The sequence below is a fragment of the Miniopterus schreibersii genome (assembly GCF_964146895.1).
Source record: "Miniopterus schreibersii genome assembly, chromosome: 12".
Taxonomy (NCBI): Eukaryota; Metazoa; Chordata; class Mammalia; order Chiroptera; family Miniopteridae; genus Miniopterus; species Miniopterus schreibersii.
The window spans coordinates 36,594,257-36,615,434 of NC_138112.1; the positions used below are offsets into that span (position 1 = coordinate 36,594,257).

At 44.1% G+C, this 21,178-nt stretch overlaps 1 protein-coding gene across 2 annotated transcripts in view; it reads left to right on the forward strand.

The window, feature by feature from the left end:
- The window catches only part of CLPB (ClpB family mitochondrial disaggregase), a 135,002-nt gene that overhangs the window by 21,746 nt on the left and 92,078 nt on the right, over positions 1–21,178 (forward strand). For both annotated transcript variants that reach the window (XM_081154147.1, XM_081154148.1), the window contains exon 3: positions 11,480–11,566. In XM_081154147.1, the coding sequence (XP_081010273.1) occupies positions 11,480–11,566 (87 nt within the window). The remainder of the gene's footprint in view (positions 1–11,479; positions 11,567–21,178) is intronic.

Genomic DNA, 21,178 nt, shown 5'->3' on the forward strand with positions numbered 1-21,178 from the left:
AGGTCCCTCTACAACTCCCTCTTTGGTCTTCACTCAGTCCTCAAGGACTACACTGCTTCCTTTTCCTGTTCCAGACCTTTAAATATTAGGAGACAGAGCTCTGAGCCAAATAAGCCTTGGTACCCTGAACTGTGGTTTCAAGTCTTCTCCCCATCCTAGTCATTTTCTAATGAAATGGGAACAAAGTTTTTGGTGTCCCTTCTGAATTCCAGTGTGGCATGACCACACTGTGAGGAGCAGGGCAGTGATCCCCTTTGTTAGAGATTTTATGATTCTTTTAATATGGCCTGAGTTTGCATGAGCTTTCTTGGCATCTGCATTGTACTCCTGGATTTTGTTAAGCTTGCAGTCAGCCCAGCCTACTGAGAACCACTGCTTCCTCTGTAACCTTTTGATTGGATTTGTTTAACATAAAGGTGAGGCCACTTTAAAGCATTGTGTTACCATGTGACTATGAGAGTGGTTGTGGTAGTATGGCGACCACTGTGAAGAAGAAGGAGAAGGAGAAGAAGAGAAGAAGAAGGAGGGATGGATTGGGCCTTCCTCATCCTGAGTCTAGGAGAAGAAGGTCTCTTTAAGGGGAAGGTTCTAGAAAGCAGAACTAATCAAAGAGTATTGCCATCCCTCAGATAACTTCCTTTTCACTTAAGGCTTTTCCTTCTTTGTTGTTTTCTGTTAGTTGGTTAGTACCATCAGATACATGTCCTATGCTGGCCCCAGGCTTATGTAGGAAAGAAGGGAAGAAGATGGGATATGTGCTCTAGAAGGTGGTGTGGTTCAATAGAGGAAGCATGGGCTCCCGGCTGCCATTTATGGGCAATCTTAAGCAAATTACCCTCTGTGAGACTCATGCTCCTTCTCCAATCACAGGATCAGATGAGCTCATACATGTCAAGTGCCTAATGCATAGTAGGCCACTCAAGAAATGTGAACTTTTTTGAACTCCACCATTCAAGAGTTTTGCAAAACATGAAGAGCCAAGCATTCTGTGTGCTCACTGACCCTGTACAAACAGCTCTCAAAGCAACTGTTATACTTAAAGCACTTACTTGTGTACTTGTCCTATTTTCCTAGCCCCAGTTCAGACTGGGAGCTCTTTGTGGACAAGACCATGTTTGATTAATCTCAGGAACCAGCACAGAGTCTGGCCTCAAGAAGAGGCTACTTGCCCTAGCCAGTTTGCCCTAGTCAGTTCGGCCCCTGGACTGAAGAATCTTGGGTTTGATTCCTGTCAAGGGCACATACCCTAGTGGCAGGCTCAATCCTCATCCCAGTCAGGGGTGTATGCGGGGGCAACCAATCGATGTGTCTCTCTCACATCAGTGTTTCTCTCTCCCTTCCACTTTCTGAAAAGCAATAGAAAAAATAGCCTCAGGTGAGGAATTAAAAAAAAAAAAAGAGGCTACTTAAATTTTGTTACTGGAGTGAATCTGAATTAATGAAGGCCAAATCTTTGCCCCCACTGTATGGGGGCCAGATATTGTGGTTGGCTTTGGACAGCCTATTCTTTTTTTCTTTTTTTTTAATATATCTTTATTGATTTCAGAGAGAGGAAAGGAAAGGGAGAGAGAGAGATAGAAACATCAATGATGAGAGTCATTGATCAGCTGTCTAGCCCGCAACCCGGGCATGTGCCCAGACTGGGAATCGAACCCTGATCACCTGGATCCTAGGTCAATGCTCAACCGCTGAGCCATGCCTGGCAGGCTGGACAGTCTATTCTTTACTAAAAATCTCATGAAGTTCTGGAGCTCGGCAGTGGAGGCTCACAGGCCAACCCTGTTTGAGAAGTTTGAGCCACCTCTGTGTCTCAATGCCATAGTGTGACAAGCTTCCTGGCAACCAGCGAGCTGCCCCCTGCCCTGTATAGCAGCCTAGAGTCCTGCTGTGGAGCCAGTAGGTGGCGCCCATGGCCCTCTCCCGTGCTTCTGCCTAGACAGGCGTCTTCTCCTTGTCACCAAAGCATCTGCTAACTGGGACATAGCATGTAGCCCTGGGCAGAGGTACCCAGATGAGGGTGCTCTAGGCCACCCTCTCCCCTTTCTGGCCTTGTGTTGGTGGTTTTCTTGTTTTTTTGAATCTCAGCCATGGCACACACTGCTTGGGGAAGTGGAGATGTTTCCCATAGAGGATCCCTGGGGATCATTAGGGGAATCTGCTTCTCCCATCCTTTCTGGCATAGCCTCTGGCTCCAGGAAGTTGTCCCTGTGGCTCTGTTGCTCTGCCCTACACTCATATGGCACTTTCTTCCAGGGCCTTGCTTGTGTTTTAGCTGCTTGCCAGATTTGTAGCTGTCCAGTGAACACCGTAAAGTCAAGGACACTGCAGAATTAATCTAAGTGCCCTCAGTATCCTGACCAGAGAAGTACCAGTCTCATGAGAAGTCTGTGGAATGAATGAATAAATAATAGGAAGTAGTTCTTTAAAAAATTGTTATCCACATTGAAAGACATTTTACAAACTAGCTGTACTCTGCAAAAATAACATTATGAAAATCAAAGAGAGGCTCAGGAATTATTCTAGAAGAAAGGAAACTGAAGACACATGCAATGCTTTATTCCAGTACTGATCCTGGCTTATATCTGGTGGAGGTGGGGGAGAGATTGCTATGAAGGATCTTATTAGGGTAATTGAAAAAATTTGAATGTGGGCTGTATATTAGATAAAAATGTATCAATGTTAACTGTTCCAGATTTGATCATTATTGGTTAGTGATTATGTAAAAGAATGTCCTTGCACTAGGAAATACATGCTGAAGTATTTGGAAGTAATGGGGCATAATGTCTGAAACTAACCCTCACATGGTCCAGGAAAAAAATAGAGAGGAAGGAGTGGTAAAGCACATGAGGCCAAATGTACCGAGAATCTGAGTAAAAGATATATGAGGGGTTTTTAGATGCTATTTTTATAACTGTTCTCTAAGTTTGAAATCATTTAAAAATAAGAAGTTAAAAAAATAATCTATACACTTTAGCGTGTGCCAAGTTTCTGCTAGAAACTGTAAGAGGACAAAGAAGGGTTACCCCAGCACTGGACTTTATTACATTTAATTCAGCAGTATTCATTGATATTCTTTTTTATTTTTATTTTTTTAATTTTTATTTTTGTTTAAAGTATTACAGATGTCCCTTTTTCTCCCCAGTGACCCGTCCCCCCCCCCCATTCCTTCCCCCTCCTCAGTCACTCTCCCTACCATTGTCCGTGTCCTTAGGTTGTGCATATATGCATATAAATTCTTTGGTTACTCTCTCCCCCTCCACCCCCCCGCCCCCCTCCATCCCCCTGACATTCATCAGTCTCAACTATGCTTCCATGTCATTGAATCTATTCTGCTCATCAGTTTATTAAGTTCTTTAGATTCCACGTATAAGCGAGATCATGTGATATTTTTCTTTCGCTGCCTGGCTTATTTCACTTAGCATAATATTCTCCAGGCCCATCCATACTGTCCCAAAGGGTACCAGATTCTTCTTTATAGCTGCGTAGTATTCCATGGTGTAAATGTCCCACAGCTTTTTAATCCACTCATCTACTGATGGGCATTTGGTCTGTTTCCAGATCTTACCTATTGTAAACTGTGCTGCTATGAACATCGGGGCACCTATATCCTTTCTGATGAATGTTTCAGGATTCGTAGGATACATTCCTAGACATCCCACGTAGTAGACTTTTCACTGATACATCTCCTAGGGCAAGAGAAACAAAGGAAAAAATAAACATATGGGGCTTCATTGATATTCTGATATAGCTCCTCCGTGGTGTGCCTTTGAACAGATAGAACAATAGTAACATTTGGAAAGTGTAAGTGTTTTCACATACATTGTTTCCGTTGGTCATCTCAGCACCCTTGTTAGGTAGGTCTGGCAGGCTGATGAGGTTTAGAGAGGTAAACATGACCTGCCCACAGTCACACAGCCTGGAAAAGATGGGTGCAGGCTCCTACTCGGAGCAGTCTAATCCAAGGCTGATGTTTCTGAACCTCCTCAGTATCTGTTTGTATACAAGGAATGATTGGATTGGATTGGATTGGATTGGATTGGATTGGATTGGATTGGATTGGTGTCCGAAGTTCATTCTTCAAGTCCAGAAATTTTAAAGTGCACAGGCACATACACAGTGAGCCTGCACTCATAGGTGCTGCATAAATGCCGGTCCCTTTCCCCCCCACTGCCTACCCACTTCCCTTTCGAGTAGCCTAGGCATGATAGTGCTGGGATGGGCCATCTCACTGGGAATGAGAACTTCTGGAGAGTTTCCTAGAGGAAGGGTCTTGGGCTGAGTCTTGAAGAATACTCAGTTCAAGTAGCAAATGCAAACGATGCTTGAGAGGCCTTGTATCTGTGGAGTTAGAGCCCCAGGACCCTGCCTGAAGTGGCTGGCCCAGGCTGGGGTCTGCAGCAGCCATTCCTCCCTTGCCCGCCCTTCCCAGCCCAGGCTGACTGGGTAGATGAGGCACAGATGGAGGCTGTTCGTGGATTGTAGCCCCAGGCGCCTTGCCTCTGCTCAGACAGCCTGGCCTGGTGCTGTTATTACTGTAAACAGGACCTTCTGCGAGGCTCCAGCCAGGGCCCTGTTGCCCAGATAGTGATCATGATTGAGTCTGCATGGCTCACTGCTTCCAGGCCTCTGATGCAGGTGGGACAGGCCTCCCTACCCTTCAGCCCCTCCCCAGCTGCAGCTGAGGGCCGGTTCGTGCAAAGGATCCGGAAATCAGTTGGAACAATGCACGATTGAAGTTAGTGGCCGCTTTGTATTGATTGATTGTAAAGGAGGAGGAAGAAAAATCAAGTGGTAACTCCCTCTCCTGAGTAGGCGAGCTGGTCAGCCAGAAGGATTCAAAACGAGTCCGTGTCCCGTCCCCCGTCGTCGTCCCCCCCCCCCCCCCCCCCCCGCCCCGCCCCGCCCCGCCTGTGAGGCACGCCCGCCCTCCTCCACACCACAAGCCTCAGGAGCTGTCTTTTCTTTGGAAGTCTTGCTGATACCTATGTCTGCTAGGAGTCCACTTGTCAATTTTGATGCTACACATATTTAGAATCCTAAGATTTTAGAACTGGTAGGGACTTGAGAAATCATTTAATTTAATTCACTCCCCTTATTTTACTGCAGAGAAAAGTGAGGTTCAGAGAGAGTTATCCAGAACCACTCAGCTAGTTACTGAGAGAGCCGTGACTGTAATTCATGGCCTCTAGCCAAGGTCTATGTCTAAGTGTCCTCAGCTCTGAGGGAGAAAAGTTGCACCCACATCTTTCTGCATATACACAGGAGCCCAAGTTTTTTGAAAAAGTTATACACACAAGTATAAAACAAGTAACTTCCAACACAAGATAGAAATATTGGTGAGAGATTTGTGTAGGAAAGTGCTGCAGATCATTCATTGGTTCATCCCCTGGGCCCTCTTAGGAGGGCTGGTCTCCGTGCCAGCACCAGGAATGAAAAGAGAAGGCAGGTCCTCATTTCTTAACGACCATGCTACTACTGGGGGAGTGAGACAAGGAAACTGTGACAACTGTTAATACAGGTTAGCAGAGGTACTGTGGCAGCATCAGGGCTGTCTTAGGGAAGGCTCTTGGAGGAAGAAAGGATAGATTTTATTTTTTCCTAAGAAAGTTTTGGGTTTTTAGAAAAAAGTAACAGTATGTTGTTCATTGTTACAAAAAACAAAACTTCCAACAATACAAAAGTGTTCACAGCTGGAAGTGTGGCTCCCTCATCCCCACCCCCTTCCCCATCAGAGGTAATCACTGTTTCCTGTTTGGTCTGTAGCCTTCAGAACTCTCTTCGATCCCTGAGAGATCAGAGCAACTTTGCTTTTCCCCTTGATTTGTTACTCTTCTGTGGAAATCCTTAGCTCTTGGGCTAAGAAATCATTGTTCTACTGTGGTCCTTGCATTTATTTATCAATCCACAAAAAAACTGGAGGAGTGAAGTTCCAAGTTCTGTGTATACCTTTCCTATATCCTATGTCCTTAAAATGGGTAGACACTAATTGGAAAATGATAATAGCCTAAGCTCTTCTATTTGTACATTGCTTTATTGCATACCAAGTATTTTTACATATTTTGTCTCATTGTCTCTTCATGGTACCCCTGAAGAGGTACCATACGGAGTAGGGCTGGCACAGTCGTCTATGTTTTTTAACAGATACGGAAACAGGCTCAGAGCAGGAACTGTCACTCAGATGAGGGGACTAAGTAAGGGTCATTAAGTTCCAGAGCCTGAATTTGAACTGGTGTCTCTCCTGCTTATTTTCTTGCCCTGCTCTACTGCTTCCCACTTGTACAAGAGCTGAGATTCAACTCTGGACTGCTAGTGTGGTCTTCTTTCTGTCTGCTATCCTGGGTCATCCCCAGTTAGTGTCACCCACCCCTGTCATGCCAAGCAGGAGACCTAGTTCATTAGGAAAGGGCCTTCCGCAGTGTAGAGTGATACCAGAAAAGCCTGCAGTGCCTACCCCCACTCCCAGGCTCTGGACACAAGCTGCTCTACCCTGAGTGGCAACCTGCATTAAGCATTCCACTCATCATCTCTGGGATGATGGAATCCTAACCTTTTCGGAGACACCATGCTCTGTCACAAGCATTGCTCTTTTTAAAAGAGATTAATTCACTTGCTGCATTTTGTCCATTGGTGAAAATCACAGGGGAGAGCAAGGGTGGCTTTCTTAGGCCTCAGAGGCCCTTTCAGCCATTCTCAGCAGGCAGCCACCCGCCCAGCTGGCCCAGGACTTTGAAATGACTGCCCGCTGGGCATTCACTTGCAAAGCAACAAAATGAAATGGAGGAGACCTAGGTTTGTGAAATCCTAACTTTTAGAGCTGCTGTACATACAGAGGGGAAGTGGGGGAGGGGCCCACCCAGCTCCTAGAGAGGAAAAGTTGTTTGTAGTTGGGCCAGCTTGTGGTGGTGTTTTTGTCCTTCTGTGATCTACCAGGTGCCACCACTCCTGTGGAGTTAAACCAAAAGAGGTTGCAAAAAAATGATGTTCAGTAAGGAAGCTGGGCAGGGCTCAAAAGCTGGAGTCTCACCGAACACTAAGATTTGTCTCCTAGAATGATCCCTCAGGTTTGTGGAGCCCTTTCCCTCAGATTGCACTGTCACCTTCTAAAACTCTAGTGGACCTATGAAGAGACTGAAGTTTAGAGAGACAATATGCCTTCCCTAGGGTGTAAGAGTAGAAGGTGGCAGAACTGGAACTAGAACAGGGGTCTCCTTGACTCTGCCCTGTGCTCTTTCTACTCTATTAATTGAAAGGATTAGCAAGTTTGGAGACGTCCCCTCTCCCAGCAGTCCCTCCTCTTAAAAGAAACCCCTGCATTGTACAGAAAAGGAGACCCCAAAATGCTATCACACATATAACAAGTAGCTCAAAATTGTTGGTAATCAGAGACATGCAAATTAAAACTAATATGAGGTGCTTTACACCTATTGGACTTGCAGTGATTAGAAAGCTTGCTGCTGAGTGTTGGCTGGAGAGTGGTACATAGGAACACCCCTGTCCTGCTGGTGGGAGGGTTGATGGAGCAGCTATCTTGAAGAGGACCTTGGCACTTTTAGTCAAATCAAGTAACGTAAACCCTAATCCAGGCATCTCATTCTGAGTACATCTCCAGGGAAATACTCACAGGTCCAAAGGGCACATGCAAGATGTTCTTTGAGTCTTCCTCTTAGTGGTCAGGAGATGGGAGAACGGAGAGGGAAAATCTGGTTGGATGTGCCATGGAGAATTAATGCAGCAGTTTAAAAAATGGAATTGTTATATACTTAGCAGTATGAGCATATCTTAAAGTGCAATTATTTATGAAGAAAGTAATACACACACACACACACACACACACACACACACACACACATATGAAAAGTCTGGTTGGCTTAGGTCCTGGAAAGCAAGAACCTCTATCTTGTCTCCTGATCAGTAGCTAGCAATGGCCAGGCACAGAGAGTGTGAGTGCACCTTTGTTGAGTAAGTGAACAAAGGAGTGCCTGGAGCCAGCCTGGCTGAATTACCCAGGTGATCGTGTGTGACCCTGTCTCAGACCCCTGAGTATTGCCCACCTGACATTACCAGCTTGAGACCAGAACACTTTGTTCTTCAGAGGGATAGAAGTAGAATAGGGTGGCAGGCAGCCAACCATCCCATCTTGAGTACCCGCTATATGCCAGGCATTGGACTGCAGTGACTATAAATTAGAACTTATCCCTATTTGATAGGTTAGAAAACTGAGACTCAGAATTTATTTGCTCAGGATTATTTAGCTGGACCAGAATTTGAATTCAGGTCTGACTTACTCCAAAGCCCTTCATTCATCCTTTTCTTTTTGTTTACCCTACACTCAGCCCTCAAGGGGCAGGAGGAGGAAGCATCTCAATCTTCTTTCTTCAGCCCTATCTCCTGAGCAGTGCTGCTTCCAGAATTCTCTGTGCCCAGCCAGGCAGGGGAACATGGGTGACTGACCCACTGAAGGCATGAAGGATTCTGGCTGTGCTGGTTCTAGCCATGCCCTGCTTTCTCATTGTTCTGCCCCAGCTCATCTCCTTAGGTCTGTCTTATAGCAGTCTCCACTGGTCTCCTTGTCCCCATTTTCTTCTCTCTCCCCTTTCAAATGACTTAAGCCTGCTTAAGTCATTAGGTTAATTTTATAATTTCTTTTGCCCCAAAATCTTCAGTGACAACCCTACTGCCTATGGTGAGAGTCCAAGGAATGGCAAATAGGTTTCCTCTCTGTTTCCAGCTATAGTGGCTTGATGGTGGTTGATTGGAACCAGTGTTGAGGAGGATTCTGAGGCTCTTTCAAAGGCTCCACAGGAAAGAACTGCTTGCAGAGATTTGTGATTTCTGACTTAGACTCAGGAGTGCAGAACAGTAGCACACATGCCAGGCATTTGTCAACTCTTCAGATTGGTTTTTTGTTTGTTTGTTTTTTTAAATGTATCTTTATTGATTTCAGAGAGAGGGAGGGAGAAGGAGAGATAGAAACATTAGTGATGACAGAGTCATTGATCGGCTGCCTCCTGCACACCCCTCATTGGGGATCAAGCCCATAACCCAGGCAAGTGCCCTGACGAGGAATCAAAATGCAGTCTCCTGGATCATAGGTCGATGCTCCACCGCTGAGCCATGCTGGCCAGGTTAGATTGGGTTTTTAACCTAGGGTCCACTATTAATTTTATAAGGACCTGTGAGCCCCTGGACATTGTATGTTAAAAAATTGTGTGTATGGGGGGGTATGTATGCTTCTATGCACTTTTCTGGAGAGAGTCATCAGCTTTGATCATATTTTTAAAGAAGCACATGGCTCAAAAAAGGTTTATGCCCACTGCCTTGGCCTCCTTAGCTTGGGTTTTGAGGCCCTTTTGTAGGCCCTGCATACCTCGGCAGCTGTCTGTCTCTCTACTGTGAACTGTCACCCAGATGGGTCTACCTGATGGCCTCTGAATATACCTTCTCATTGCTTGACTGCTTCTGAATAGTATCCTATTCCTTGTGTCTTGACTGCCTTGCACTTCATCCCTTGTCTCTAAACTGTTCTTGTTCTTCAAGACACAGTTCAAGTCTTTCCCTTCACAAACCTCTTTGATTTGGTCCTTATATTCTAGTCTTCTGGACTGAGGACCAGAGAAGTGAGGCCATCTGATCAGAATCACAGTTAGGATCCTGGATTCCAGTCTCTTAACTCTCAGAACCCTGGTAAGAGGCCCAGAAGAAATCCTCCAAACTAGACATATGAGAGATGAGGGTTTCCCATCCTCCCCTCCTGACACTCTCCCTTTACATTTTGTGCCTTAGCCTTGCCAAACCTCTTTCTGACTCTCATACCCCATGCTCTCTTCTCTGGGTTAGAGGCTTTACCTCTATGTGAAATACTCCTTCCCTTCCCTCGCCCCCTTTGTCTGGCTAGCTCTGTTATCACCTCCAAAGAGAGACCTCCAGGACACTAAGACTGGGTTAGGTTCCCTACAACCTTGGTCCCCATTCATGCATCGGTGTGTGGGTCTATCTCCTCCTTAGGCTTGGTGGTTTTTACCCTCCCAAGCCTTAGTCACCTGATACCTACCAGCACAGAGTTTTTATTTGGCTTGGTCCAGAGGAGCATTTACTACACAAGAATGGTAACCAGGGCTCAACCCCAAGCCTCTGGGGCTCTGTCAGTGCCCTTTTGTCTAGAACCCACTGAAGAGTAGACAACCTCCCAGTTCTTCCAAACACCATCCCCCCGTTCCTCATAAGCAGATGCTACCTTGTTGGTGAATCACTCTTGACTTTTGGTCTCCCTCTTCCTGGCCGCCTGTAGCACTTCCGGTGAGATCCACACAATACAGGCTTTGGTTTCCTACTGTTCTGAGTACTCCCCCACAACCAAATTGTACTTCCCTAGGGTAGACCCCAGGCATTCTCACACACCCCACCCCAGAATCTAGCACAGGACCCAGCACATATTGTGGGTTTGCTGCAGTCAGTTTAGTCTTTTGTCTAACATGTGACATGGAACCAGGTTTCAACTAGAGGAAGGGTGGTGAGGTAAGAAGGATTCAGACTGTAGAGCCATTATCGACCTGGGTTCCAGTTACTGTATTGCCCCTTTACTAGCTTTGTGACCTTCAGCGAGTCCTTTCACCTCACAGAGCCCGTTACCTCATCCATGAAAAGAGATTAGTATCAGCTCCTTAAGCTTGTGCAAAGAGTAAATGAGAGCATGTGAAGTTCTGAGGGCAGTTCCTTCTTGGAGTAGGTGCTCAGTAAGAATTGATTCTATTTATTCCCCTTTCTCTGTCCACTTCCACATTTTAGGGCCCTCGCTTCCCAGGACCCAGAATTCAGGCTTTTAGTAGTATACTTAAAACCCTGTGTTTGTTAATTTATCCAACAACTATTAAGTCACTACCACATGCTAGGCACTGGCATATAGAGTCAAATAAATTCATGTGGACTCTCCTAGAAACCTAATGTAGCATTTCTAACATTGTTTCCATCTTTCCTTGGGTTAAAAGATTTCCAAGAGTGTGATCCTTTGTTAAACTGGGAACTACCTAGATAAGAAGTGTCCCTGGGCATTTGGTGCTAAGCACAGGGAAATTCTAAGGACGGAAGAGAGATCTGTGGACTAGATGAGTCAAGGAAGCCTTCTTAGGGAGAGTCCTCAAGCGAGGATTGCATCCCATGGCATGAAAGTAGGATTAGAACAGGCAAAGAGGTCGGGAGAAAGCATTCTGGACCGAGGGAGTAGGAGTGTCAGGGTATTAAGGTCCCTACCACATATTTTCTCACAAGGCTGGGAGGATGACAGCAAGGGGCAGACTCACTTAAGGGAAGAGGCGGAGAGGTAGGGGAAGCCTGGAGTTGGGGAAACTGGCCAGAAATGCTGGGATGTGTATTTAGTTCTCAAAGGCCTTTATTTCCAGGTTCATCCAGCCTCCCTATTTGTTGGCTGTCTCATAGGTACATGGTAAAACGTATACTGAAAATATTTCTCTGTCTTTTCTAGGCTGTTGTCGGAAGGTGCAGATGTCAATGCAAGGCACAAACTTGGCTGGACAGCACTTATGGTGGCAGCCATCAGCCGAAACGAAAGGTGAGAGATCTCCTTTCACACAGGGCTCCCTTAGCCAGATCTCTGCAGATCACATTCCTGAATCCTCTCTGCCCTTGCCTGTCCCCCTGCTGTTTTCTCCAGAGGCAGGGAGGTGAACTCAGCCTAAGGTACTGGTCTGTACCCAGTGCAATGGAAAGTATAAAAAATGTGGAGAGGGAAGATGTAGCTCTGAATCCCAGCTCCATCATTCATTGGCTTTGTGACCTTAGGCGAGTCATTTGCATTGTTGAAGCAATGAAATGTTTGAAAGCCTGTCTTAAGAGATTAAGTGAGTTATCCACCATCTCTCTGTGTTGAGAAGTCAGCAGTCACTGTCCCCAGCCAGCGCTCCTCTGGGCTGTTTCTTTGGAGGTTCTGATGGAAAATAGGGAAGGTAGGGGCATTCCTGCTCTCCCATTGGAAGCCCTGCTATTTTTCTACCTACTAGTCCATTCCCTAGGGTGTAGCTGTTGTATAAAGATCTAAATAGTCTACTTTGTGTAGAGAGTTATTGCTAATTCTCACAACCACCCCACAACATATATGTTGTTATTCTTATTTTGCAGGTGAGAAAACTGAAGCCCAAAGAGATAAAGCAATTTGTTTAAGGTCACATAGACAGGATTTAGGACCTGATCTGGCGGCCTATAAAGTTTGTGTGTTGTACTTTACCTCACTACTGCCAGATCCCAGGCAAGTGCTGGGTGCTGCCTTCCCATCCCACTCTCTAGTTGTGATTGTGCAAAAGCATTGATTAAGAGCAAAAAGAAATGCTTTCAAAGAAAACAGACTGGGTGCTTTAGTTGCAGCCACTGAAATTGATAGTAGGAGGTACCAATTTTAATTTTCCCTTCAAGCAGATTTTTAAGCTTTTTATTTGCTAGTCCTAGCCACTTTTGGAAGGGTCATAAATGTGATGGAAACCAACAAAACAGAGATTTTATAATATAGGTGTGACACTACCTCAGACTGCCTGAGAGACTTAGCTGTACTTAAGATAGGTCTCTCTTCTCTGCTCTTCTTTCGTGAACTTTTTCTCAGCATTCCATTTTCTTATTTGTTTCTAGCTCCTAGCACTTAGTCTTTAAAAGAAAAATTGATGTAAATAGACTTTGCAGTTGAGACACCTGGAATCTAGTCCTGGTTCTGACCCTTAGTTGAGTTTCAGAATTCTATGGACATTGTTTCTCCTCCTGAAATTAATTAATTTCTACAAACATTTGGTAAATATTTACTCTGAGCCAGGCTCTGTGCTAATCATTTGGTAATCAGAGACCTTGGGAGCTTGTGGCCTAATGTAGAAAAGAAAGGCAGGTAGAGAAAGTTTAGTGTAATCAGTGATGTCAGAGCAGTGTGGACAGGATGTTATCAAAGCAGAGGGCATGAGAGGACTGAATCTGGCAGCAGAGTAGATTCTTGCTGTATGTTCATGAGAATCAAATGAGATAATATATATTCTACAGGTTACAACTGGTGAGTTATTATTCTCTGCTGGTCACATTAGATCTCTCTATGCACAAATACACATGTTTATTCTACCACTGATACTCCACCCACCACCATTTCCACCCTACCCACCAGTCTTCTTTCCCAGCTTGCAGGTGTCTCCATCTGCAAGAGGCAGCCAGTGGTGGGGAAAAAGGGAGTGGAGGGAGTGTGCCCTTATGTGTAGTGTATTTTCAGCATTGAAACAGAATTGGAAATAACACTATACTTAAGAGTATTGTCAATCAGTGAACAGATAGCTAGTAGATGTGCTTTGGGGATACTTCTTTCTGAATCTAATGAGTTGTTAGTTTAACTGATTGCCTGTGTTTATCCAGGGCCATTAGCAAATCAGTGATGCTCGTTGAGCAAAGTGAGAGTGTTGGCTTGTATTTATTTGCTTTGGTTTCTAGAACTAATTATTGGTGTATTAAGCTTTCATTTTATGCCCTCCTCTTTATTCTAGTACCCAGGGAAGACAGATTTTTAGTGAAAATAGCATGCTCTTAGGTTGGTTTATTCATATCACAAATTTTAGGGGGCACCTATTGTTTGCCAGGCACTGTTCTTGGCAAAGATTCCCCACCCTCATAGAGCTTATTTCTATACATATGGTGGTCCCTGAGTAGAGAGGCCTCTACTATATACAAATATAGTGCATAAGTAAACCACATAATATATTAGAGGGTAAGAAGTGCTATGGAAAAACGGAAAAGAGACTCTGATGAAAGGGAATCTCAGGAATACATTCATTAGTCAGGGTGAGTAGGCCCATTTGGTAAGGTGTCCTGGGAGTAGTCCTGAGGAATCATCACATCCATACCAGCACAACTGCCAGTAAGTTTCTCCTTATTAGAAATGTACTGATTCTAATCTAATAAGTCGCCAAACCCTCTGGGATCATATTGGCCATGCCTGAAATGCCACCACTTTTTAATTGGATTTAGATGAAGGAAAGGTAGAGGGGTAGCAACCCTTGATTCAAGGCTGAAAGGAGAGAACCATCATCTGCTTTAGAATATTGGCAGTCACAAGCTCAAGGGAGAGATTCTGAGAGCCACCCAGTCATTTCACCCTCAGCTGCCTTTAGTGAACACTTGCTTAATGTGTTAAGTCCTTAGGGATATAGAACAGAATAGTCTCTATTCTTAAGGAGACTAACTTAATGTGAACTAGGGATATAGAACAGAATAGTCTCTATTCTTAAGGAGACTAACTTAATGTGAACTTTTACTTATGTATGTATTTATTTATTTTATTTTGAATAGTAAAGATAGTACTGTTTTATTTAAGTTTGAATAGAAAATACAGTGCCATAGAACAAAAATTTTTAAAGTCTGTAGTATAATGAACTTAATGTATAATTTATTTCTTCCTTTTATTTCCAAAAAGGGTTTGAGGTGACGTAAATTAAAATACAAATATAAATGTACACAAGAGAGTTAAAACTGGATCAAGATCAGAAATCATATTGGTAAAAGGAAAGATAATTGTATCAGGATTGAACCAGAAATTTTCTTTTCTGAAAATAGGTTTATTGTTTTTGTAAAAATAATATAGAGAAGAAAGTAGCAGTGAGCTGAATTCCCTCTATCTAGAGACTGATCGATGTTTGTGTGTGTGTGTGTAATTTTATATAAATGGGACCGTGCCGCACTCACTATAAATCAGGTAATTAGTGAAATCGAGTATTAATTTAGATTGAAGTTTCCCAGTGAGCGTGGCAAACAAGGGACATGGAGAGTTTGGTTCTTTAGTAGAGGGGAACTTTGTTCTGACATTCCTTTATGTTATCAGTTCATGCATCCAGCAAACATTTTTTAAACTATACTGTGTCAGGTGCTAATGTGCTAGGCTATGAGGGGGTTCAGATAATAAGCATCACAGCCTTTGCCTTAAGAAGCTTACTTGGACTGCTGACATATCAAGGACTTGAGTAATGTGATGGCCATTGTCTTCAGTAGCCATTCTGCCAAAGATTAACCAATATTCTACTAGGAAAATCCTTTTGCCAGCCCTAGTAACAGCTTGGGTGTAGTATTGACTTAAGAAGCAGTCACTGAGGGCTGGCCCCCCCTTCACGGTGAGCCCTCCATAAGCCTCATGCCACAGGCACTTGTTTGGCCTGAGTCTGGGTGCCTCATTCTGTGTTGTACTCTGACCCAGTCCAGCTAAAGGCTAAGCCACAGGGTCCCAGGATGATCACTGTGAATTAGCATAGCCTTCACCAGCTCGTGCAAATATACCCGGCCTTCAGTTAAATTCAATTAGTTTTTCTTTAAGAAGGGAAAGAAATCCAATTTTATCAAACATGGACAGACGGTGGAAGGCACTTTGATGTTACAACCTCTCGGTGATGCTTTACTTAGTCACAAGTTCATAAGCAAGAAGGCTTAATTACTTGGGAAAACACAGGATTAAAACTGGACACAATGGCTGAGTATCCGCTCTTGGGCAACTTGATTTGAACCCATGCACCCAGTTCGTGTGTGGTGCAAACTTTGATGTGTTCTATGATAAGCTGAAAGTCATGACCCCCCTCAGGGAAGCTCCTTCATATGGCATTTGCAGGATGTGAAGGCGAAGAGGCAGGGCCTGCCAAGCCTATTTGCTCAACTTTGATGTCCAAGCAGCCACAGGCCTCACTGTTTGCTCTTTCACTGAGGGATGGATTGGGACCCTCCTACCTTTCCCAGTGGACAATGGCCAGCAATGGAGTGTGAAAACTGTTGACCATTCCAGGAGCCTAGTGGACCAGAACAGGGCTTTGGGAGGTGCAGAGCCTGGGGGGCCAAAAGCTGTTTATTGGACAGCCATTTATCCAGATGTAGCTTTCCTTAAAGTCTAACGTTGGTTGGGTGCTTGTAGTGGAGGTAAAAATAGTCTCATGCGTTTTAGCAGGTACCAAGTACTGCTTGATCCTCTGTCCAGTGGCACTAAGGTATTTGTAAATTGAAAGTTTAAGTCTTTGTTGTTCCCTTCATCAGTGTATGTACATGGGATAGTGGTTTATAAAGAAAATGATATAATTTACATCCTTATAATTTCAATTCCTCAAAAAAGAAGCTGTAAAAACATGTCTGGTAAAGGAATAGTATCCAGAAGATATAAAGAACTCTTATAATTCAATAAGAAAAGGACAAACAATTCAATTTTTTTTAAATGGGCAAAAGATTTGAGCAGACAGTACCAAAAAAGAGCTGGATGGTAGATAAGGACATGAAAAGATACTTAGCATTAGTCATTTAGGGAAATGCAAATTAAAATCATAATGACATACCACTACATACCTATTAACTACAATGACTAAAATTTGGAAAAACTGGCAATACAAAGTGCTAACAAAGTTGCAGAACAATTGTCATCATTGCTGATAGGGTGCATGATGGTGTAGCCACTTTGGAAAACACTTCGGCAGTTTCTTATAAAGGTAAAACATATTTACCATACAACCCAGTAATACCAACTCCTAGGTGTTTGTCCACAAGAAATAAAAACACACACCTGCAAAAAGGCCTGTATGTAAATATTTCAAGTAGCTTTACTCATAATCACCAAAAACTAGAAATCATCCAAATATCCATCAACTGGTGAATGGGCAGACAATTATGGTACATCCATACAGTAGACTGCTACGCAGCAATAAAAAGAACAAACTACTCATATATGCAGCACATAGATGAATCTTAAAAGCCTTGTGCTAAGTTAAAGCCAGACACAAAAAGCTACCTACTATATAATTCCATTTATATGACAGTCTGGAAAGGAGTAGTGTAGGGACAGAAATCAGGTTAGTGACTGCTAGGTTTAGGAGTGGAAGGACCCAAAGGAACTTTTGAGGTGATAGAAATATTCTAAATCTTGATTATGGTGGTCACTATACAACCAAAACTCATCAAATTGTATATCTTAAAAGGATGAATTTTATTCTGCATAATTGATACTTCAATAAACTGACATAAAAAAACTTTTAAAAAGGTCATCGTCCCTCTCTGTTTTTCATTATTAATTGTGACCAGTGGCATACTAAGAATTATGTTTTAGTATCAAAATGAATTCTGTTGTTTATGACCACCTGGAATTCTTGTTGATGATATCTCACATTAGAGTACTGTATATTCTGATTGTTAAGAGAGAATGAAGATTTGTGAATTCACATGATTCTTGGTGTCATGTAGTATAATTACTGATGAATGATAAATTCACTTTACTGGTATAGAGTAGGCTTATATAAATTCACAAAGTGTTGTATGATTCTTCTTTACAGGAGAAAGTACAGGGCACAGGACTGGGAGCTTCCCTCCCATCCCACCATTCTTGGGCAACTTGTCCCTGGACTGCCAAGCAGAGAAACCACCTAAATAGTGTGGCCATGTTTGCTTCAGGAACCAAACACCCTGAAAGAATGGGGTGGTGGGAGATTTAGATCTGAGTCCACTTGGGCTTGCTGGTTGCTTTGAAAGCCCCTGCCACGGAGAAGGTGAGACCGTGAGGCAGAGCACGAAGCTCCAGCAGAACTGTTTGAAATTCCCCACAAGAGTCTCCCTCCCTCCTCTGCCTTTTCTCCCGGAGTGCATTTCATCAACATCGGAAGGACTGCTTCCCGGCACTGCCTTCCCTGCTTGGCCAGGGTCCCTGAGGAGCTGAGCTAATGAGTGGATAACACGCATTTGCCAAGGCCTTCCTGGATGTGGTACCTGGGCTTTGTTAATTTTAAAATGCCGCCATCCTTGGCTGAAGACCATTTAATTCCCTCTCACAGCAGTCATTTATTTTTAGCATTTGCTTATTTTCCCTCCACCTTACTAAGGGGAGGAGGGCATTAAACCCTATCTTTAAGAAACCAGCAGCCTAAAACAGATTACTGTGCTGCAGGAGAGGTTTTACAGGCCTTTGTAGGGCCAACAACTCCACAGGTGTTCTTAGAGCAAAGAGCCAGTACTGCTCTTGCAGCTGGACCAGGGGCAGCCTCCCTGGGAGGTTCTCCTTCCTTGCTGCTGTCCAGAGACAGAGCTGGTAGAGCACCCCTGTACCTGTGTTTCAATGCAGGTTCTTAGGGGGCCTGATCACATGGAGTCCTCTCTTGCCTCAGAGGCCTAGAGCCTCTTCCCAGGGTCCCTAGCCTATTTTTGGCCTGGCTGCTTGCTGCAGAGTGGTGTTTCCTTCAGCCTGTGGAGGCTGGGCTTTATGCTGCCTAATCACCTGATGGTTGTAATGATGATGGCTGTGGTTGATTGGGTCCCTTCTGTGTGCCAGGCCCATGTTGAGCACTTTCCATGTTGTCTGTAATCCTTACTGCAATCCTATAAGGAAGAGGTTATTATCCCTATTTTACAGATAGAGAAAATGAAGCTCAGAGATGCCCAAGGTTGTCTAGTAAGTGAAAGAGGGAGTCAGGATTTGAATCCACGTCTCTGAGCCCCAAACCCTTATTCTTCCCACTGGACTATACTACCATGGAGAGAAGGGGCAGGCAGCAAGGCCATGGGATGGACCAACTGTTGCTGGGACCAGGAGTCAAGTCATCTCAGTCAGAGTTTCTTGATGAACAGCTATGTGTTGGATGATTATGAGAAATCTAAAAATAGACAAACCACTCTACTTGTCTCAAAAAGCTGACAGAAAAGGGATAAAATGAGTCTCGCTTTAAAAGAGGCAGAATGTGGTCATTGCCCCAGAGAAGACCACCAGAGTGCTGGGGGAGATTGTGAAAGAAGGCCCTTTCACATTAGGTGAGTCTTGAAAGATGGACATAATTTTGATCATTAAAGGTGGAGGGTAAGGAGAGCATTTCTGGAAGTTGTACCATTGTGAGCATAGGTTCACAAAGGTGAGAAAGTAGGAATGTGCCAGATCTAGTAGAAGAACTGGCAGGGTCTGGAGACCAGAGTGTGAAGGAAAGGCCTTGTCCAACATTGATGGTGATCCTCTCAGGCTGACGGTCTAGCATGTGGTACAGCTGTGAGCTCTAGAGCCATTACTTGGGTTCAAATCCAAGCTCTCCCTCTTACTAGTTATATACCTTGGCAAATTCTTTGGCTTATCTGTGATTCTTTACCCAGCCATAAAATGGAGATAATAAACAGATCTACTTCAAAAGGCTATTTTGAGGAATAATTGTGTAAATATATGTAAAGTGTTTGGAATAATGCCTGTCATATAGTAATCACTAGATAAGGGTTTGCTACTTTAGTTAGTAGTAGGATAGTAGCAGTGGTTGTCCCTTATTATTATTATTACTGCAGGAGGGCTTTGGAGGTTCTTTTTTCAGTCCTCTTTATCTGAGAAGTTTGGCCAGAACATGGGACCCCAGAGCAGGGCTCTCTGATGGGCACTGGCTCTTGTCCCAGGTGGCCACCTGCCCGATGCAGGACAGTGCCCAGTGTTTCCCAGCAAGGAAGGGTGGGTGAGAGTGCTGGCCAGGTGCCTGGAATGCCAGCACCATGCCCCCCAGAAAAGTGTGCCAAGCTTGACATTTCTCCCACCCACTGCTGCTGCTGGGACTGATTATCTCCGAGTAACAGAGAGTCATTTCTAATCCCATTTGGAATCGTTGCTCAAGATAATCCTGTTTCGTAGTAATGATATTCCAATTCCAACATGCACCCGATTCTAGTTTGGCAGGCGCATGCCTTGACCTCAGGCAACCCAAGACACTGCTCCCTGGAAAGCAATGCCAGCTCATTTGCCTAACGTGACAGTTTCAGGGTGTGCCCCCCCCCCCACTTCTCCAAATGCTGTATCCTGTCCTCGGGTTCTGTGTTCAGTGCTGTCTCTGTGGAGAGTATCAGTTGGGACCAGGAGAGCATCCAGTGGTCACACAGTTAAGCTGCTTGGGGAAGGGCATTTCATTTCTAGGGACTGTGAAATGGTCCACTTCTGCACCTCCTCTTTAAAGACATCAGAGCCACGGGACTCTGTCCTATTCAGTAGTTATATCACTGATTCCATTGAAGCCATGGATAAATGCCTATCAAATTGATGGATTAATTGAAGCTTAAAGAGGTAGCAGTTATGTTGGGTGAAAGAATCAGGGGCATGAAAGAAGTAGTCACTGGGCTAGAGCAATGGTTAAATCTGTGCTGATAAAAATGAACAGGGATGAGTGTTTTAGCCTACAGTTAAAACCAAAAACCAGCTATAAAATTCAGATGGAGAGAGGCCCACCTTAGCAATACTAGCAAGTAAAGCTCAGGAGCTGACTAAAAACTCAGTGTGTGCAGTGTTAAGGCCCCAGAAGTGAATTGATTCAACAAATATTTACTGGTCTGTATTAGACCCTGTGTGTGAGGAAACAGATGGTTAGGCACAATCCCTGCTTTGGGGAGCACATCATCTAGTTGTATGTTACATAGTAGTAACAAGGGCTCTGGAAGGAGACTGCCTGAGTTTAAAACCTAGCTTTACCTCTTACTAGCTCTGTTTCCTCATCTGCAAAATGAGAATAATAACACCTCAGCGTAGGGTGTTTGCTAAAATTAAAACACATGTAAAACTGCTTAGTGCAGTACCTAACACACAGAACATATAGTAGGTTATCTGCTGCTGTTATTAATATTTTTGGTTTTCTTATTTTTGTCCAGTGTCTAAAAGATAAGCAGCCCCATTATATACTCGTGGATCATTTGCCTAGAGAGAGCCTAGTCTGGGCCCATACTGTGGTAAGAATCCCAAACCACCAGGACTTAACCATATTGGCCCATGAGTGGAAAGATATAGAAGGGTATTTAGAACTAGGCTGAGGAAATGAAACTGGGGTTGTCCTGGAAATCCTGTGTTATGCTTAATGTGCTGTGCCTTTCTTGAGCCTTGCCCCCAATTATCTCATCTTGTCTGGGCCCACCATTGATTTGGCTCCTTCTCCTTCGGAGTTCCTCCCATGCCAGCTAGCTGCTATGGTCTGCTTTACTTTAACTGCTGTCTGAAAAATCCCTGTTCCTGGTACATAGGAGGGGCTCAGGAACTATTGATAGCATGACAGACTAATAGATGGTTGAACGGATGAGAACCAGTGTGGTTTAGGGGAATGCGCACCAGGTTTGGCCCCAGACAGACCTGAATTTGAATCTTGGCTCATGTGCTTATTTAGTATGTACACATGGGTAACTCATATTGTCTTGCTGAGCC